Source organism: Ochotona curzoniae, unplaced genomic scaffold (assembly GCF_017591425.1).
Source record: "Ochotona curzoniae isolate NIBS_2020 unplaced genomic scaffold, NIBS_Ocur_1.0 contig_908, whole genome shotgun sequence".
In the NCBI taxonomy this organism is placed as follows: Eukaryota; Metazoa; Chordata; class Mammalia; order Lagomorpha; family Ochotonidae; genus Ochotona; species Ochotona curzoniae.
Genome location: NW_024466607.1, coordinates 15,878,501 through 15,897,385, shown reverse-complemented (window position 1 = coordinate 15,897,385; position 18,885 = coordinate 15,878,501). Strand labels below are relative to the sequence as shown.

General features: G+C 41.9%; 1 protein-coding gene across 5 annotated transcripts in view; it reads right to left on the bottom strand.

Annotated features, from left to right (window-relative positions):
- Positions 1–18,885, bottom strand: part of RBM6 (RNA binding motif protein 6) — an 84,051-nt gene that overhangs the window by 64,909 nt on the left and 257 nt on the right. For 3 of the 5 annotated variants that reach the window (XM_040994502.1, XM_040994505.1, XM_040994503.1), the window contains exons 2-5: positions 9,827–9,932; positions 3,678–4,953; positions 2,659–2,748; positions 71–140 (exon numbers count right to left, since the gene is read on the bottom strand). In XM_040994502.1, coding sequence (XP_040850436.1) covers positions 71–140; positions 2,659–2,748; positions 3,678–4,953; positions 9,827–9,870 — 1,480 coding nt within the window. In that variant the 5' untranslated portion in view covers positions 9,871–9,932. Of the gene's footprint in view, positions 1–70; positions 141–2,658; positions 2,749–3,677; positions 5,230–9,826; positions 9,933–18,885 lie in introns of those variants that run through there. The other 2 variants (XM_040994506.1, XM_040994507.1) reach the window with 2 other exon arrangements.

The following is an 18,885-nucleotide window of genomic DNA, read 5'->3' as shown; positions in this document are numbered from 1 at the left end:
AGTAACATATGATGTAGAAATCTGACAGACTTTTCCTAAACCAACACCACATACATATAAAGAAACTCACCTGTGTTACACTGCTTCAACTGCAACTCCTTCACAGGTTTGCCATCTGGACTCCGAAAAGCATTAAGGATCTGCAAGAATATAGTATTTACACTAATCACACAAAGCATATTCAAGCACCAATTATCCTTTTTCTACCAGTTTTTATTCTATAAAACCCAAAGTTATATTTATTTTATAAGGGCAAATCTAAGCCATGCACAAGTGCTCAAAAACATTGGAACTTGATAAGCCTCCTCCAGCAGTGCTAATATCTCTCATATGGTTGCCAGTTCAGGTCCTGGCTGCTCACCTTTTGATATGGCCTGGAAAAGTAGTGGAAGTTGTCCAAGGCCTTGTGCCCCTATACCCATATGGGAAACCTAGAAGGGGCTGCTGGCTCTCAGGTTGGATCAGCCCAGCTATGACCATTCAACCACTTGGGGAATTAATTAAAGATTAAAGACTTCTTTTTCTGTAATTCTGACTCTCTAGTAAAAAACTAAATCTTTGCACAAAAAATAAAACAAGGGCCCAGCGTGGTGGCCTAGTGGCTAAAGTCCTCGCCTTGAACATGCCGGGATCCCATATGGTTGCCTGCTCATATCCCAGCAGCCCCACTTCCCATCCAGCTCCCTGCTAGTGGCCTGGGAAAGCAGTCGAGGATGGCCCAAAGCCTTGGGACCCTGTACCCGCATGGGACACCTGAAGGAAATTCCTAGCTCCTGGCTTCAGAATGGCTAAGCACCAGCCGTTGTGGTCACTTGGGGAGTGAACCATCGGACGGAAGATCTTCCTCTCTGTCTCTCCTTCTCTCCGTGTATCTGACTTTGTAATAAAAATGAATAAATCTTCAGGAAAAAAAAATACAAGATATAAGCCTTTATTTTTAAAAATATTTTTATATTAAAGGCAAAGTGACAGAAAAAGGGAAAGATAAAGGTCGTCCATCCTCTGGTTCACAGCCCAAATGACTGCAACAGTCAGTCAAGGCTGGAAGCCAAGAACTCCATCCTAGTTTTTCACTGGAAGTCAGGTGCCCAAGCACTTGGGCCATCTGCTGCTGCCTTCTCAAACATATTTAACAGGAATCTGATCAGAAGCAAAGAAGCTAGACAAGGGAAGCCAACATCTCAAGCAGAAGCATTAGATACTCCACAATGCTGACTCCAGAAGAAGACATCTGGTGCATGCAGCAGTTAACACACTGCTTGACATGCACACCCACAGTCTAGTCCTAGTTTCAGCTATTCCATTTTTTTTAAAGATTTATTTTTTTTTAATTGGATAGGCGGATATACAGAGAGGAAGATCTTCCGTTCGATGATTCACTCCCCAAGTGAGTGCAACAGCCGATGCTATGCCGATTCGAAGCCAGGAGCCTTTTCCGGGTCTCCCACGAGGGTGCAGGGTCCCAAAGCTTTGGGCTGTCCTCGACTGCTTTTCTAGGCCACAAGCAGGGAGCTGGATGGGAAGTGGAGTTGCCGGGATTAGAACCGGCACCCATATGGGATCCCGGGTGTGCAAGGCAAGGACCTTAACCACTGCACCATTGCGCCGGGCCCAATTTCACCCTTTTTTTAATTTGCATATTTCATGTTGAATTTATTCCCAAGTCGTAAGTTTTTGCTTCTTCAGTGTCTTCTGGAATATCTCTTTCTTATTAAAAATTCTGTCAACTGAGTATTTAAAATATTTATTTGAAAGAGTTACAAAGGAAGGAGAGGTCCTCCATCTGCTGGTTCACTTCCCAAATGGCCACAACAGCCAGGGCAGGACCAGTCCAAAGCCAGGAGTTTCACTGTTAACCCTTGTGAATGACAGTGACTCCAGTACTTAGGCCATCTTCCATTCTTTTCCCAGGTATATCAGCGGGGAGCTGAATCCAAAGCAGAACACCCAGGATTTTAACGGGCACCCAAATGGGATGCTGGCATTGCAGATGGCAACTTAATGTGTCACACCACTGCAGCAAACCCTAATGTATCACAATTACAATAACAATCCCTCCTTTAACAAAATGGCCTATCCTTAGCCTGCAAGCATCAGCATCCCATATAGGCACCAGTTCATGTCCCAGCTGCTCCACTTCCCATCTGGCTCTGTGTTTATGACCTGAAAAAAGCAGCAGAAGATGGCCCAATACCTTGGGCACCTGTACCAGCACAAGAGACCCAGAAGCAGCTCCTGACTCGCACAGCCCCAGCCATTGTGGTCATTTGGGAAGTGAATTAGTGGGTAGAAGATTTTTCTCTGTCTCTCTTCTCTATAATCTGCCTTTCCAATAAAAATGAAATAAATCTTAAAAAAAAAATTCAGCCCAAATACATTTAGGTTAAGATGATACTCTAAACTTGTCCTTCAGTTTTCTTCAGAGCATGTTTATTGCCTATAATTGTTATGTGTTTTTTTGCTTGCCTTTGTATTATCTATGAGGCTTCATAATATTTACTACTTTATCACTGAGTGCCCATAATACCGCCTGGCACACAATATACACAGGCTTAATCGGAAAAATCTAAAAGTCTCCAAATTTGATATGGGTTTTACCTATAGCTTTTTTAAAAATTTTTTAAAATTGCAAAGCGAGAATGTGCAATGGCATCTTACCTCTTCTTTTGTGGCATTTTCAGGCACCCCACTTAATCGAATTAGCTTGCTGGGTTTCTGCTCACTTGAGCCCATCCTATAATCTTGGTCCTTGAATTCAGAATGAAGAAGTATTTCACAAATATATTTCAGTGTGCAAAATAAATTTTAACATAAAAACCTAGATACTCAGGATCAAAAATGAAAATAACTTGCAACAATGAGATAAAAAATTCAAATTCTCTACTGTCCTAAATTCTGAAACTTAGTTTTAAATTATAGAATGAAAGTGTGCTAATTTTAAAGCTCCCTAAGTACATATTGAAATCATAAGGCAGGACATTAACATAAACATTGAAAAATCTTTTATAACCACACACACAAAAAGCCTTAACATGTTTCTAAATTTTATCTTCCTGAAACAGAAAATAATCAAAAAAATAATTCAAATTTGCCAAAGATGTTTTCTACAACCAAATTTTAGAACAATCAAAAACATGATCTGAGTCTAAAGCATACACCATCATTCAGAGAAATTTGCATTTTTTCATACTTATAAGGAGTATGAGCTCCAACTAATTTCTCCTATTTCAAAAGTTATCTCCTTGCTGTACACCTGCCTTTACAATAAAAATAAATCTTTTTTAACAAATTTAAAATAAACAACAGAATAAAATGCTTAAGAAACATTAAAGTGAATTAATTAACTGCAAAGGGATATTCACAGCAGTTATGTCACCCCATGTAAGAGAAAGACTAATGAGTATGAGTGAGTTGTAACTCCAAAAGATAGATCCTTTCAAACTAAATTATCACAGGGCATTTATATCAGCAGCATAAAGAAAATCTAGGAATAAACAGACATCAAAAATATGATCTCAGCTGAGGAGCCTTTTTATGAAACATTTACATTCCTAATTTCTACTCCTGAACACAAATCTTGCAAAGGAAGAATCAGAATTGAATATCTTGGACTGTACCCTACATTCTCTAAGAAAGCTTTGTGAAACAGCAAAAAGCAATCTATTCCATCAACATACCTGAAGGTCCCGTTGGGCATCTCGGGCAGTTCTGCCCTCTAGAAAAGACTTGCTCTGGCCATAGCTAAACATCTGGTTTCCTGGCAGCCTATGATCCACATCACGGTATTCCATGCTCCGGTAATCAGTGTCTTGCCGGCCGAGAAAGTCCAGACCACCTTCTTCTTTAAACAAACCAGCATCTGAATTCTGTTGTTCACCTCCAGAAAGCTGTGACTTTTCTTGATCTTGAACTGGAGTTTGGCTGTTTTGAAAGTCTGACGGAGATTCACGTTCAAAGGCTACACCTTGTGTTTCTCCTTCCCGGGTTTCTGAATGCTCAAATTCTCCCTTCTGAATGCCAAAAGTAGGCCTTTCTACTGTATGGTCATGTGTGGATTCTTCTCTCTTGTTCACATTCATACCAGAATTTTCTCTATCTTGTGTAGAGGGCTGAATGTAATCCAAAACATTTGGATCCCCAAGGGGCCTCTCTCTATCTTTAAATTCCATACAAGGTCCCACCTCCCTGCCCCTGAAATCCTGATCACTCCTGGAACGGTGTCTGCCTCTGAAATCTGAATGTGGTGTGTCCCTGTCCCTAAAGTCTAGATCAGTAGTACCTGAACCTCGGCCTCTAAAGTCCATCTGTGTCCCATCTTTGTCCCTGAAGTCCAAATCAGATACTTCTCTATTCCTAAAATCAGAACGAGACTGATCTCGGGGCCTGAAATCCAAATCTGATAGATCTCTTCCCCGAAAATCTGCATGGGTCCCATCCCGACCTCTAAAATCTAAATCATAAGTGCCCCGAGCCCTGAATTCTGATGGGGGAGGATTCCTCCCTCTGAAGTCGACAGCATGAGCATCTCTGTCTCTATAGTTCATATGAGGTGGTTCCCTACCCCTGTAATCCATAGAAGTACCATCTCCTCCCCTATAATCCATTGGTGGTCCTTCTCTATCCCGAAAATCCCCAGAATGCATGTCCCTTCCCCTGAAATCCAACTGTGATGAATCTCTGCTTTGGAAATCGGAAGATGAAAAATCTCCCCCCCTGAAATCATGTCCAGGTCCCTCTCCTCCTCGATAGTCACCATGCGGTCCATCTCTAGCTCCATAGCTGAAAGAATGCTCCTCTACATTTGCAAAAGGAGGCCCAGAGTGCCCCTGGAAATCAAAGGGAAGTGAATCTCTGCCAGGACAGTTGCCAGAGTGTCTCTCTTGAGCATGACTCTTAAGGGGAGGAGGATAATCCCTGTTCCACCCGGGAGCAAACCTTTCTTCTTGGCTCCCACTGTAGAAACAAAGACAGTGTTATTTATATTGTCCAGAGAGTTTGATATCTACACACCAGCATATTCTTCTCTAATCACAGCACATTCTTCTGCAAACATTTTTTTTTTTTTTGGCAGAGTTCTGTAACAAGGTCCTAGATCTGCAGAAAACAGCAAAGTTTTGCTATTTTAAGACGAAGTGGCGGAGTAAACTTTTATGCTCCCATTTCAGAACACGAGGAAATTCAACACAAGGTTTTCAACATGACTGCTGCAGAAAAAGCTTTCACCCAGTCCTGCAACAGGGAAAATCCGCAATACCAGATAAGCTAACAATGGTGACATGCTACAAAATTTCCATTTTCCTACAGCCAGGGAACTTAGAATTCCAAGGTCAACATGATGATACCTATATATCAGAAAAATTAATGCACTATAAATTTCTTACAGTAAGTTTCAAGAGTTCTTTCTCATGGCTGCATTCATAGTAACATTTCAAAATATATTACTACAGCTACAATAAGAACACCACCCAATCAAAATGAATGCAGGCCCAAAAGGAAGAAACACTGGTTGTAAACCACCAGTAGGAGCACAGCAGTGCTCACCGCTGGGTAACCGCTCTGGCTGCATATAAATTCCAGTTCCACAGTGACAATGCCTGGAGGTGCTCTCACTTGGATGCTATTACTATAGCCACCCCAGGGCCTGTGACAAGGCAGCAATAACCATGCCTCAAAGCCTGTCCCAGCTGAGCAACAGTGTCCAAGAGCCCAGTGGTGACAGCCCTGAGAGCACATCTCAAGAGGAAGAAGCTAATACTCCAGATTCCAGTGCTTCATGCTGATTTTTCATGTCATAAAATGTATTTTGAAATAGGTACAACGTTAATTCACATTTTCAGTTTACAGAAGTTGAAATAAAGGAAAGCTGGCCCAATCTTTGATACTACCCAACTTCTTCCCTTAGCCTAACCTCCAGAGTATTTTGCTTTTGGGTCAAAGATAAGGGAATTTAAGAAGTCAATTAAGGTACCTGAAATCCTAGGTAGTAATATATGAAAAAGGAAAACATGAAATAATCTAAAGGTTATTTGCTGTTTAGTAGTCAAAAAACCAATGAGATCTCAAGATCCACTCATTTTTTTCCTCCAGAACTGAAGAGGTTCTTTTAAAGATTCCTCCAAGTTCAGACTATACTATAATAAAATACAAAATACAGCCAACTCTAGGTCATTCAGCTGAAGAGAAAAGTTACAATGCCAAATCCTTTCTTAAAGTAACAGGAATTTAGCATCATTAACCTAAACACTAGAATGATGTACATGAATTTTTCAGAACATGATAACTTCCAATTGATTCTATTAACATCAGTTCATGTCTATGTGGATCAGCATAAAAGTAAGTTTAAATGTACTTCACAGGGGCAAGGGGTGTGGGTCAGCAATTAAGCCGTGGCTTGTGATGCCAATGTCCCATATGGGCACTAGCTCAAGCACCAGTTACTCCACTTCAGATCCAGCTTCCCACTAATAAGCCAGGGAAAAGCAGAAGACACCCTGAACACCTGGTTCCTGACACCCAGATGGGAGACCTAGATGTGGGCCCAGCTCTGATCACTGCAGCAACTATCTGGGGAGTAAATCAGCAATGGAAGATTTCTAGCGCTCACTCTGATTGATTATATATATATATATATATTTTTAAATAAGTAAAAAAAATACGTCATAAGTATAATCTAACACCAAAAATAACATGTTATCACTATATTATCTCCCATACTTAAAATCATTCTAACCCTACTAGTTAGCTTATAAGAGGGCTAACCTCTTCAGACATTCTAGATTGAGGGCAGAAGTATCTATGTTTTCTAATTAAAACTCATCTAACACTCTCTCTAAATACTGCCCTAATTATCTCAGCCTCCCAATTAAGAGGAAATGGAACTAGAGTAACCTACCATACAAGAGTTCTCAATAGTTTAACAGAGACAAATCAAGAAACAGATTTATTTAATATAAAAAAACAGTGGTAATGAAAATAATTTTAAACTAAATAAGGACCAATTCAAGAAGATGTTCAAAGGAGCTCTAATGTTCTTTTCCTACCAATTTACCTCTTTACAGTCCAAATTAGTTCCCAAAGAAAGGAATGCTGTGTAAGACATATCTCCCTTCTGGTCAAGCATCTCAAGAAACTGTACATAATAACTGATATTAAACTAAAACTAAGGTAGAAAAAATAACTTTAAATAAATTTGAATGGTTCAATGAAAAATGTTCTGGTAATATCAAGAAACATATAGCAGAGGGAGCATACTTTTATTTATCTAACATTTGTGAATACTTAAATCAATCATCTTAAATTGATTCTATAAGAAACAATCTTACACACCAACTAATTAACCTAAACAAAAATAACAAAACATGGGTTACAATCTAACTATTTTGAAATGTTTAAAAATTACAAGTCCACTGATCTAGAGTTGGCAAACTATAGCTATTTTATGGGTTGTATACCTTCAGTCACAGCTATTCAACTCTGTCATTGTACCATGATTATAACTACAGTCAGTTTGTAAATAATGAGCATGGATGTCTCCTAATAAAACAGGCTGCAAGCTACAGTTTACTGAACACTAAGCCAAACTTTTTTTATTTGGAAAACTTTATATTTTAAAATATCATCACTTTAATTAAAACTACAGAGCAGAAAATAAAATTCATTTAGCATTTATTAAATAAAGTTTTACTAAACATTATATAAGTTTTCTAAACTTATTGCTCTAACTAAATTTTCCACTGCAATTTAAACCTTCAGAATAATGAATAAAAACATATACTGCATAAAATATTGCAGACAATTCAAACAAAATTTAGCGGTTACTGCAGTTTCAATTGGAATACAAATACTTTACATGCATAAGTTCAAAGGTAAAATTTCTCTGCCATATACCAATTTACAACATAAAAATCACATCTTTATAGTATTTTATATATCATACATAGGATTTCAAAGGTTTTTTTCCAAGTATCACAATGTTTACTGATAGATACAAGTATATAAAACCAGGACATGAATATGACTGGATAAATTAAGTAGGCTTAATTTGAATACCACAACAAGAGGGACCAATTCAAATTCTCATTATTTGTTTCACACCCACAAAAAACAATTCAAGGGCATTTATGATCTCTCAAAACTGATCAGTTTTGTGCAAGCAAACCATGTTTATTTTTAAAAAGACTTGTGCCCTTGCTCAGATTCAAGGATACTAAAATCCAGCACGTTAAGCCCATGACTAGAGGTAGAAACACAGGCAATATTACTATGATGGCAACAACCATTAATTCCAAAGCTTTAAAACTAATGTCAACAGTGTGCTCTATACAATCTATTTAAAAAAAAAAACCATAAGCCAAAAACCAATTAATTCCTAACGGAAGGCTACCAATCCTCCACTCTGCTTTGTCTCCTATAACCATTAAAACTAAAATGGAGCTTGAAAAATGGCATCAATAAGCCATTGGCAAGGCACAGCTCTAGAGTCTAGATACAAATTAGGAAATTAATGCAATTTTTTAAAGATTTACTTACTTTTATTGGAAAGTCAGACATACAGAGAGGAGGAGAGACAGAGAGGAAGAACTTTTTATCCACTGGTTCACTTCCTAGGTGGCCACAAAGGCCAGAGCTGAGCCAGTCCAAAGCCAGGAGCCAGGAGCTTCCTCTGGGCCTCCCACGTGGGTACAGGGTCCCAGGGCTTTGGGCCGTCCTTGACTGCTTTCCCAGGATGCAAGCAGGGAGCTGGATGAGAAGCAGTGCCATCGGGACATGAAACGGTGACCATATGGGATCCCAGCACATGCAAAGTGAGAACTTCAGCCACTAGGCTACCATGCCGGGCCCAATTAATGGAATTTTTATACATGTTCATGTACATGTTGCTAGCTTTCCTTAACAAGTATTAATCATTTGGCTAAAAACCATATTTTTAATGTTTAAAAAATGTTACTGAAGTGGACCAGTGTTGTGGCACCATGGAAGTTTAGGCTGCCAGAATCCTATACTGGAGTACGAGCATGCATCCCAGCTCGTCCTCTTCACTCCAATTGCCTGCTAGGGTGCCTTGAGCAGGGTCCCAGAGCTTTGCTCCTTGCCATCTGTGGGAGAGAACAGTGGGAGACCAGGATGGAGTTCCTGGCTCCTGGCTTCAGCCTGGCTATTGGTAGCATTTAGGAATAAATTAAATGGAAAGATCTTTAAGTCTCTTTCATCTTCTGTCTCTTTCATCTTACAAATAAATAAATCTTTACTTGTTTTAATTACATATTTTATTTACATAAAGGTCTAACTTTTAAAGAAACAATATTTTAAGATAAAACACTTAGCATTATGGATACTCAGTCCCTCAAGTATGTCAGAAACGCAGAGGGGCCAGTATTGTGGTGTACAGGGTAAGAGCACCACTTACAGCACCAGCATCCCATATGGGAACAAGTTTGAACCCCAGTTGCTTGATTGTATATGCAGTTTCATGTTAATGCTGCTGGAAAGCAGTGCAAGATGGCTCAGTACTTGGAACTGCCACTCACAAAGGAGAACCCAGTGAAGCGCCTGGCTTCTGCCTGGCCCACTTCAGCCACCATAGCCATGAGGAATGGAAGATCTGTTTCTGCCTACCAATCTCTGTAGTTCTGCACTTCAAGTACATAAATAAACAAATATTTTTAAAAAGAATAGAAACATTTTAAACAAACTCTGATTTTAAAAATCAGTTATTTTTACACACAAACACACACAAATTTTCCTATAAAGGAAAAGCCAAAACATCATATTATATAATTACCACTAAAATATTAACAATATCAACATTAAAAATCACAAGACTTACCGAAAAGGTCCTGTTCTGTTAGTAGGACGAGAATCCCCCCACATTTCTTTCTATGTCAAAAGGGTCCCAGTAAGTAGATCCTTTTTCTACTCAACTCGGGCTAACCCTGTATAAAACAAAGAAAAAAATGTTATATTTTTTTTAGTATTTTTTTAAGTATTTATTTTTATTGCAAAGTCAGATATACAAGAAGGAGGAGAGACAGAGAGAAAGATTTTCCATCGGATGATTCACTCTACTAGTGACCCCAATGGTCCCAACAGCCAGTGCTGTGCCGACCTGAAGCTGAGAGCCAGGAAATTCTTCCAGGTCTCTCACATGGGTGCGGGGTCCCAAGGCTTTGGGCTGTCCTCGATTGTTTTCCCAGGCCACAAGCAGGGAGCTGGATGGGAAGCGGGACTGCTGGGGTTAGAACCTTCGCCCATATGGGACCCCGGTGCTTTAAAGGCTAGGACTTCAGCCACTGAGCCACCGAGCCAGGCCCCAAATAAATAAATCATTAAAAAAATTGTTGAAAGGTTGGAGCCCGGTGCAATTGCTAGGCACCCGGCCCAAGGCCAGGACTTTAACCACTACACCATCACACCAGGCACAACAGGTTAAGCCACCACTTGCAACACTGTTATCCCACACTGGACTGCCATTTCAAGTCCCAACTCTGCTTCTGATCTAGCTTCTGCTAATGTTCTTGGAAGACATCAGAATTTGATAGCAGTAACTCCATACTGAACATGGGTCAGCTGATCTGAGAAAACATAAACATCATATTAACTAGAGATTTAACTAGAGATTTAACTGTACTTTCAAAATCTGTGGGAAAACAAAACTAAAAAAAAAAAAAAAAAGCCCAGTGGTATGGCTCAGTGGCTAAATCCTTGCCTTGTATGTGCCAGGATCTCATATTGAAGCCGGTTTCTGTTTTAGCTGTTCCACTTCCCAACCAACTCCCTGCTTGAGGACTGGGAATGCAGTAGAAGATGGCCCGAAGTCTTGGGACCCTGCATCTGCATGGGAGACCTGGAAGTAGCTCCATACTCCTGGCTTCAGATCAGCTCAGCTCTGGTTGTTGTGGCCACTTTGGAAGTGAACCAGCAGATGAGAGATATCTGTCTCTGTAAATCTGCCGTTGCAATAAAAAAAAAAATACAATTTTAAAAAGCATAAAAAAGCATTTTTGGTAAAAAAAATTTTGAAATCCATGTAGTTTTTTCATAAGATATCTCCTTTGAACTTTCTGTAGACCCTCTCATAGGATGCATTGCCAACTGTTTAAAGTTTCAGCTTAGGAGCAGCTGTTTGGCCTCAAAGAAAACATCCCTGCATCCCACTCACATCTGCACCCAGCAAAAGTTACTCACTCCAACTTCCCTTCAATACAGACACCGGAGGCAGCAGAGATGGTTCACGTACCTGAGTTCCTGCCACTCAACATGGTAGATGGATTTAGTTCCTGGCTGTTGGCTTTGGCCAAAGCCCAGCACTAAGCTGCTGTAGATATTTGGGGACTCAACCAGCACAGGATTTTTGCCTCTCAAATAGTTTAACTTAAAAAAGAAAAAAACAGGCCTTTAGCTGCAAGACTACTGCCGGAATCCAATATGGGCAAAGGTTCCAATCCTGACAGCTCCACTTCCCATCCAGCTCCCTGCTTGTGGCCTGGGAAAGTAGTTGAAGACAGCTTAAAGCCTTGGAACCCTAAGCCCGCACAGGAGAGCTGTAAGAGCCTTCTGACTCTTGGATTCAGATCAGCTCAGCTCCAGCCCTTGCGGTCACTTGAGTAATGAATTATCCGATGGAAGATCTTCATCTGCTGTCTTCTCCTCCTCTCTGTATGTCTGGCTTTGCAATAAAAACAATTCAAACTTAAAAAAAAAAAAAAAAGATAAACTTTCAAGGAATCATTTCAGGCCTGGCATAATGGATCAGTGGCTAAATCCTCACCCTGAACATGTCAGGATTCAAGATTAGAATCGGCACCCATATGTAATGCCAACACTTGAAGGCCAAGGACTAGCTTTTATTTTTTTTTAAAAAGATTAATTTATTTTTAATAAAAAGACACTCAGAAAGAAAACAAGCATATGTGAGCATTCTCCCTCACATTTACCTCCTCTCAAATAAATTAATTTTAAATATACTTTATAAAACTGCTCTTCTAAAGACATTCTTAGAAACTGAAATGCAGGGCCCAGCGCAGTGGCCTAGCAGCTAAAGTCCTAGCCTTGTATGCGCCGGGATCCCATATAAGCACCGGTTCTAATCTCGGCAGCTCCACTTTCCATGCAGCTCCCTACTTGCGGCCTGGGAGAGCAGTCTAGGAAGGCCCAAAGTCTTGGGATCCCATACCCATGTTGGAGACCTGGAGGAAGTTCCTGGCTCCTGGCTTCAGATTAGCACAGCACCGGCCGTTGTGGTCACTTAGGGAGTGACTTATCCGATGAAAGATCTTCCTGTCTCTCCTCCTGTCTGTATATCTGAATTTGCAATAGAAAGTCTATGAAATGAGCAGCTGACTTACAAAGACAAAATTCATTTTAAAAAATGCATTATAAACAGAGTAAATAGAGAACCCAGAGATTTGGGGAACATATTTGTAAATCACATTTCATGAGGACTTAATATCTAGTACAAAGAGTTCTCAAAATTCAACCACAGATTCAGTTTCTAAAATGATTAGAGCCTGGTGAGGTAGCCTAGTGACTAAAGTTCCTGCCTTGCAACCGCCGGGATCTCATATGGGAGCCAGTTTATATCCCAGCAGCCCCGCTTCCCGTCCAGCTCCCTGCTTGTGGCCTGGGAAAGCAGTGGAGGAGGGCCCAAAGCCTTGGGACCCTGCACCCACAGGGAAGATCTGGAAAAAGCTCTTGGCTTCATTTGACACAGCACCAGCCATATGATCACCTGGGCAGTGATTCAATGGACAGAACATCTTCCTCTCCAACTCTTCTTTTCTCTGTATATCTGACTTTCCAATAACAAATAAACAAATATGTTAAAATATAAGATAATAAAAAGACATGCATATAACAGATTCAATGCCTGGTTCTGGCTCCTGACTCCAAGTTCTTGCTAATGTCTGATCCATGAAAGAAAGCAGTGATGGCAGTCTTAACCGAGTCTCTGCCATTGTCATAGGAAGCATGTCAGAGGTCTCAGTTACAACAAGTGATGCAGAAGAAGACCTCTCCGAGTCTATTCTTCTCCCTCTGCCTCTCAATCTAAAAAACAAAAATCAATAAAAACAAAAAGCTAACAAAGAAAAACCCTAGAAAATAAGTGTTGGAGAGGATGGAAATCAAATTAGTCCGATAGGACTGTCCTAACAAAATATCAGACTGCATGGTTTAAACAAGAGAAATTTACTTTCTGGTGGTTCTTGAACAGGGAAATTCGAACACTGAGCAGTTGGCAAGGTTGCCCTGGTGAAGCTTCTCTTCTTGGCTGGCAGATCCCACTGCATCCTAACAGTCTCTTTGTCTTCCTAAAACAGTCCTGGGCGTGTCTCAGTGGACTAGCAGCTAAAGTCCTCACCTTGTATGCGCTGGGATCCCATATGGGCGCGGTTCAAATCCCCCAGCCCAGATTCCCATCCTGCTCCCTACCTGTGGCCTGGGAAAGCAGTCAAGGACGCCCTAAAGCCTTGGGACCCTGCACACGAGTGGGAGATCCAGAAGAGGATCTGGGCTCTTAGCTTCAGATTGGAGCAGCACCGGCTGTTGTGGTCACTTGGGGAGTGAATCATTGGATGGAAGATATTTTTCTGTCTTTCTTCCTCTCTGTATATATCTGATTTCGCAATAAAAAATAAAATAAATCTTAAAAAAAAAAAGGATCTCTAACTGCCTCACAAATTTAAAAAGTCCATGTTGCAGCGTTAACGATTAAAACCTCTAGCCACAGGCCCAGCGCAGTGGCACAGTGGTTAAGGTCCTCGCCTTGCACGCCCGGGATCCCATATGGACGCCGGTTCTATCCCGGCAGCTCCACTTCCCTTCCAGCTCCCTGCCTGTGGCCCGGGAAGGCAGTCGAGGACGGACCAAAGCTTTGGGACCCTGTACCCGCGTGGGAGACCCGGAAGAGGCTCCTGGCTTCAGATCGGCATAGCATCGGCCATTGTGCTCACTTGGAGAGTGAATCATCGGATGGAAGATCTTCCTCTCTGTCTCTCCTCTCTGTATATCCACCTTTCCAATGAAAAAATAATAAAAATAAATCTTTAAAAAAAAAAAAAAAACCTCTAGCACAATGCCATATGTCACAACGGGCAGCGGTATGAGTTCCAGTTGCTCCACTTCTGATCCAACTCTTGCTACTTTGCCTGGGAAAAGCAGCAGATGGTTCAAGTCCTTGGACTCTTACACCCACACAGGGGATCTGAATCAAACTTGTGGATCCTGGCTTCATCTTTGCTTGTCCATCTGTCTCCCTCCCTAACAATGCTTTTCGGGCCTGGTGCAGGTCTAGCGGCTAAAGTCCTTGCCTTGCACATACCAGGTTCATGACCAGGCTGCTCCACTTCCCTTCCAGCTCACTGCTTGTGGTCTGGGAAAGCAGTAGAGGGTGGCCCAAAGCCTTGGGAACCTGCACCCAAACAGGAGACCCAAAAGAAGCTGTGAGCTCCTAATCGGTTCAGCAAATGGCGTTGCAGCCACATACTGAATCAGCAGACAGGTCTGTCTCTGCTTCTCTATATAATTCTGACTTTCCAATTAAAATAATAATAAATCTTTAAAAGAAATGTTTCAATAAGTCTTTTTTAAAGATTTACATAGAACTACCATATAGCAATTACATTTCTGGGCATGTACCCAAAGGAACTGAAAACAGGGATTCAAAGAGGTATTTGTACAGGGTGTAAATGTTCACAATAGCATTATTCACAACAGTCAAAAAGAAACTACCCAACTCTCCACACAGATGAAAGGAAAATAAATGAGATCCATATAACAGAAAACATTACTGAGCCATAAGAAAGAATGAGGTTTTAACACATGCTATAAAGTTGATGAACTTCGAAGCAATCATGCTAAGTCAAACAAACCAGATGCAAAGGATGGATAAATACTGCAGGATTCCATTTCTAAATGATGCCCAGAACAGGTAAATTTACAGAGAAACAAAGTATAACAGAAGTTACCAAGAGCTAGAAACAGAAGAAATGGAGAATTCCTTGCTTAATGGTTACAGTGTTTTAATCTGTTTTTCCTCCCTTGGAGCCCCCTCCTGTCACTATGGCAGGAAACCTCTCTCTTACTCTGTTAAATACGGCTTTGCACACTGGGAAAAAAATTAATTAATTAATTTAATTAAATTTTAAAAAAACATACATATATATATTATATATATAAAAAACGTTGGGCCTTGCGTGGTGGTATAGCAGCTAATGTCCTCACCTTGAATGTGCTGGGATCCCATATGGTCACTGGTTCTAATCCCTGCAGCTCCACTTGCCATCCAGCTCCCTGCTTGTAGCCTGGGAAAGCTTTGGGACCTTGCACCCATGTGGGAGATCTGGAGGAAGTTCCTGGCTCCTGGCTTTGGATCAGCACAGCACCAGCCATTGCAGTCATTTGAGACTGAATCATCAGACAAAGATCTTCCTCTCTGTCTCTACTCCTCTCTGTATATCTGACTTTCCAACACAAATAAATAAATCTTTAAAAAAAAAAAAATCTATAAAAAAGAATATAATGTCAGTGATTTATGAACTGCAGTATTATTTTTTAGGGCCCAGTGCAATAGCATAGTGGTTAAAGTCCTTGCATTGAACGCGCCAGGATCCATATGAGTGCCGGTTCTAATCCCAGTGACTCCTCTTCCCATCCAGCTCCCTGCATGTGGCCTGGGAAATCAGTCGAGGACAGCCCAAAGACTTGGAACCCTGCACCCACATGGGAGACCCAGAAGAAGCTCCTGGCTCCTGGCTTCAGATTCACTCAGCTCCAGAAGCTTTGGTCGCTTGGGGAGTGAATCATCAGACAGAAGATCTTCCTCTCTGTTTCTCCTCCTCTCTGTATGTCTGCCTTTCCAATAAAAATAAATAAAATCCTTTTTAAATTCTTAAAAATAAATAAGAATTATTAAATAATTATGTAATTATAAAATAATAATTAACTAAAATAATTCCCTTTTCAAAGCCTTATTAATTTTTATTGGAAATGCCGATATATAGAGAGGAGGAAAACAAAGAGAAAGATTTCCATCCGATGATTCACTCCCAAAAGTAGCCAAAACGGCTGGAGCTGAACTGATCCAAAGCCAGGATTCTAGAGTCTCTTCCAGCTCTCCTAGAGGGCGCAGGGTCCCAAGACTTTGGGCTGTCCTTGACTGCTTTCCCAGATCACAAGCAGTGAACTGGATGGGAAGTGGGGCTGCCAGAATTACAACCAGCACCATATGAGATCCCGGCCAGTACAAGGCAAGAAGCTGCTAGGCTACCACACCGGGTCCAGAATTATTTAAAATAAAAATTTTGCTGCAATATATATTTTTTAAATACTATAAGCTCTTAAAAAGAAAATTATCAAAAAGGAATGGGTGGGGCCCGGCGCGGTGGCGCAAGTGGTTAAAGGTCCTCGCCTTGCACGCCCGGGATCCCATATGGGCGCCGGTTCTAATCCCGGCAGCCCCGCTTCCCTTCCAGCTCCCTGCCTGTGGCCCGGGAAGGCAGTCGAGGACAGCCCAAAGCTTTGGGAACCTGCACCCGCGTGGGAGACCCGGAAGAGGCTCCTGGCTTCGGATCGGCATAGTATCGGCCCGTTGCGCTCACTTGGGGAGTGAATCATCGGACGGAAGATCTTCCTCTGTCTCTCTGCTCTCTGTATATCCGCCTTTCCAATAAAAAAATAATAAAAATGAATCTTTAAAAAAAAAAAAAAAAAAAAGGAATGGGTGATTCATCTTACTTAGATAAAATGCCATAATGCATGAGTTTTATCTCAACTAACCCCTTCATTAAAAAAGTCACAGGGGCTAGAGCTGTGGCACAGCTCAGTAGGCCGTCACCTATGACACTAACATCCCATGGGAGTGCCAGGTCCAGGTTCCTGCTGCTTCACTGCTGATCCAACGCCCTGCTAACTCACCTGGGACAAGCAGCAGAAGATGGCATGATGGAGTCCTCAGCTCCTGGCTTTGGCCTGACGCAGCTGCAGCAGTTACAACTATCTGGGAAGTCAACTGGTTAAAGGAAGATCCTATCTCACTTGCTCTTTGAAAATCTGCCTTTCAAATAGATAAAAATAAATCTTTAATAAATAGATACATGGTAGTAGAATATATTTAGTGAGCATTTTCAGCCCAACCAGGCATGGTAAGGACATTACACATTATGCCAATTTCACAAAATTTACAAAGTGGCTCTATTTATTAACTCATTTCAGATGAGGACACTGAGGCACAGAGAGAAGGTAATTTGTTCAATGTCAATAAAGTTGTGCTGGGGGCAGAGATTACATCCCTATCAGATTTGAGGGGCTCAACAGCTATCTGCTACAGAGTCCCACAGGGTAACAGGGTTACCAAAGAGGCATTCAACTGAAGTCTGTTAACTAAGCAAGGGAGATGGATGAACACGTTGTGGGAAGCTAACAGAAAATTTAATTCCACATACTTGGAATATAGCTAGGGGAAAAAGTCTACCAATAGTTTTAATTCCAAGCCAATTCTTTAAGTTTTTTATTTTGTTTTGTTTTTATTGGAAAGTCAGATATACAGAGAGGAGGAGAGACAGAGAGGAAGATCTTCTGTCCAATGATTCACTCCCTAAGTGACTGCAATGGCTAGTGCTGTGCTGATCCAAAGCCAGGAGCCAGGAATTTCTTCTGGGTATCCCACACGGGTGCAGCATCCCAAGGCTTTGGGCCGTCCTCGACTGCTTTCCCAAGCCACAAGCAGGGAGCTGGATGGCAAGTGGAGCTGCAGGGATTAGAACCAGTGCCCATATGGGATCCCAGCGCATGCAAGGTGAGGACTTAAGCAGCTAGGCCACGCCGCCGGGCCCCCAATATGTCAATTCTTAATCAGATCATTAGTATCAATTCAAACATTTAAACATATTGTCACAAAAGCATCATCTCCAAACTTCTGCAGCAAGTCTAGACACAATGCTTCTTTGAAAAGCCACACGATGTTAGGGTCCTAGAGGATCCTTATCTTTTGGTTAGATACCTGCCTGGCTACCGACCTGGACACGATTCACATGCTCCTCTCTGCGTTTTACCCAAATGTGAACGGCGAATCAACCCGTTCTCTCTCCGTCTCCCCTGCTCCTCATACCTCTCCCTACAAATCTCGAGTTTGGTGATGGCAACCTATTTCAATCACTGACATCGGGGGCATTACACAACAGGAAGTTGGAAACTAACAGGACACAATCCAGAGTTCAGAAAATAAACCAGGTGACCAAGCGCATCAGAGCCGACTCAACTCCCTTCAGTTACATCCAGCCACTCTGACCTTCACGAACAAATCCACAACGTGCAACACACACACAAACCCCTATCCTCACAATGTGTGACCCCCGCAAAACATGGGGGTGTCCTTTTTATTATTACTGAAAAATAAAATGCAGCTGCAGAGTTGGACCCGTAAGCATAACATGAATTCTAAAGTTAGCAGAAGGAGGAAAAAAAAAAAAAAAACAACGCCGAAAGGAATTCACGTGGGAAAAAAACATCTCACTCCTCTCACACTGGCCCAAAGGGAGAAGAACCCACCAGACCACCAGACTGCTCCCACCTCGCCGCCCAGGCGCCTTCCTAGCTCTCGGCCAATGCGGCCCACCCGCCTCTGAGGAGGGATCGCTCCCTCGTGATACCTCAGAACTGAACCAGAAGCCGACAGCAGGCAAGAAGAAAAGAACCCGCCCGACCAGCAGCCCCCGAGCAGCCGCCACCAAGCGCGCCCGGCCTCAGCCCCCTCAGCTGGCCACTCCGACGCCCGCTAGCCGCGGGACCGGTAATTCGACCGGCGAGCCGGGCCCCGCCCAGGGCCCACGGACCGTTCCGAGACGTTCGTTCCTGCTCCGGCAGCGCCTCCCTCACCACACCGCCGCTGGG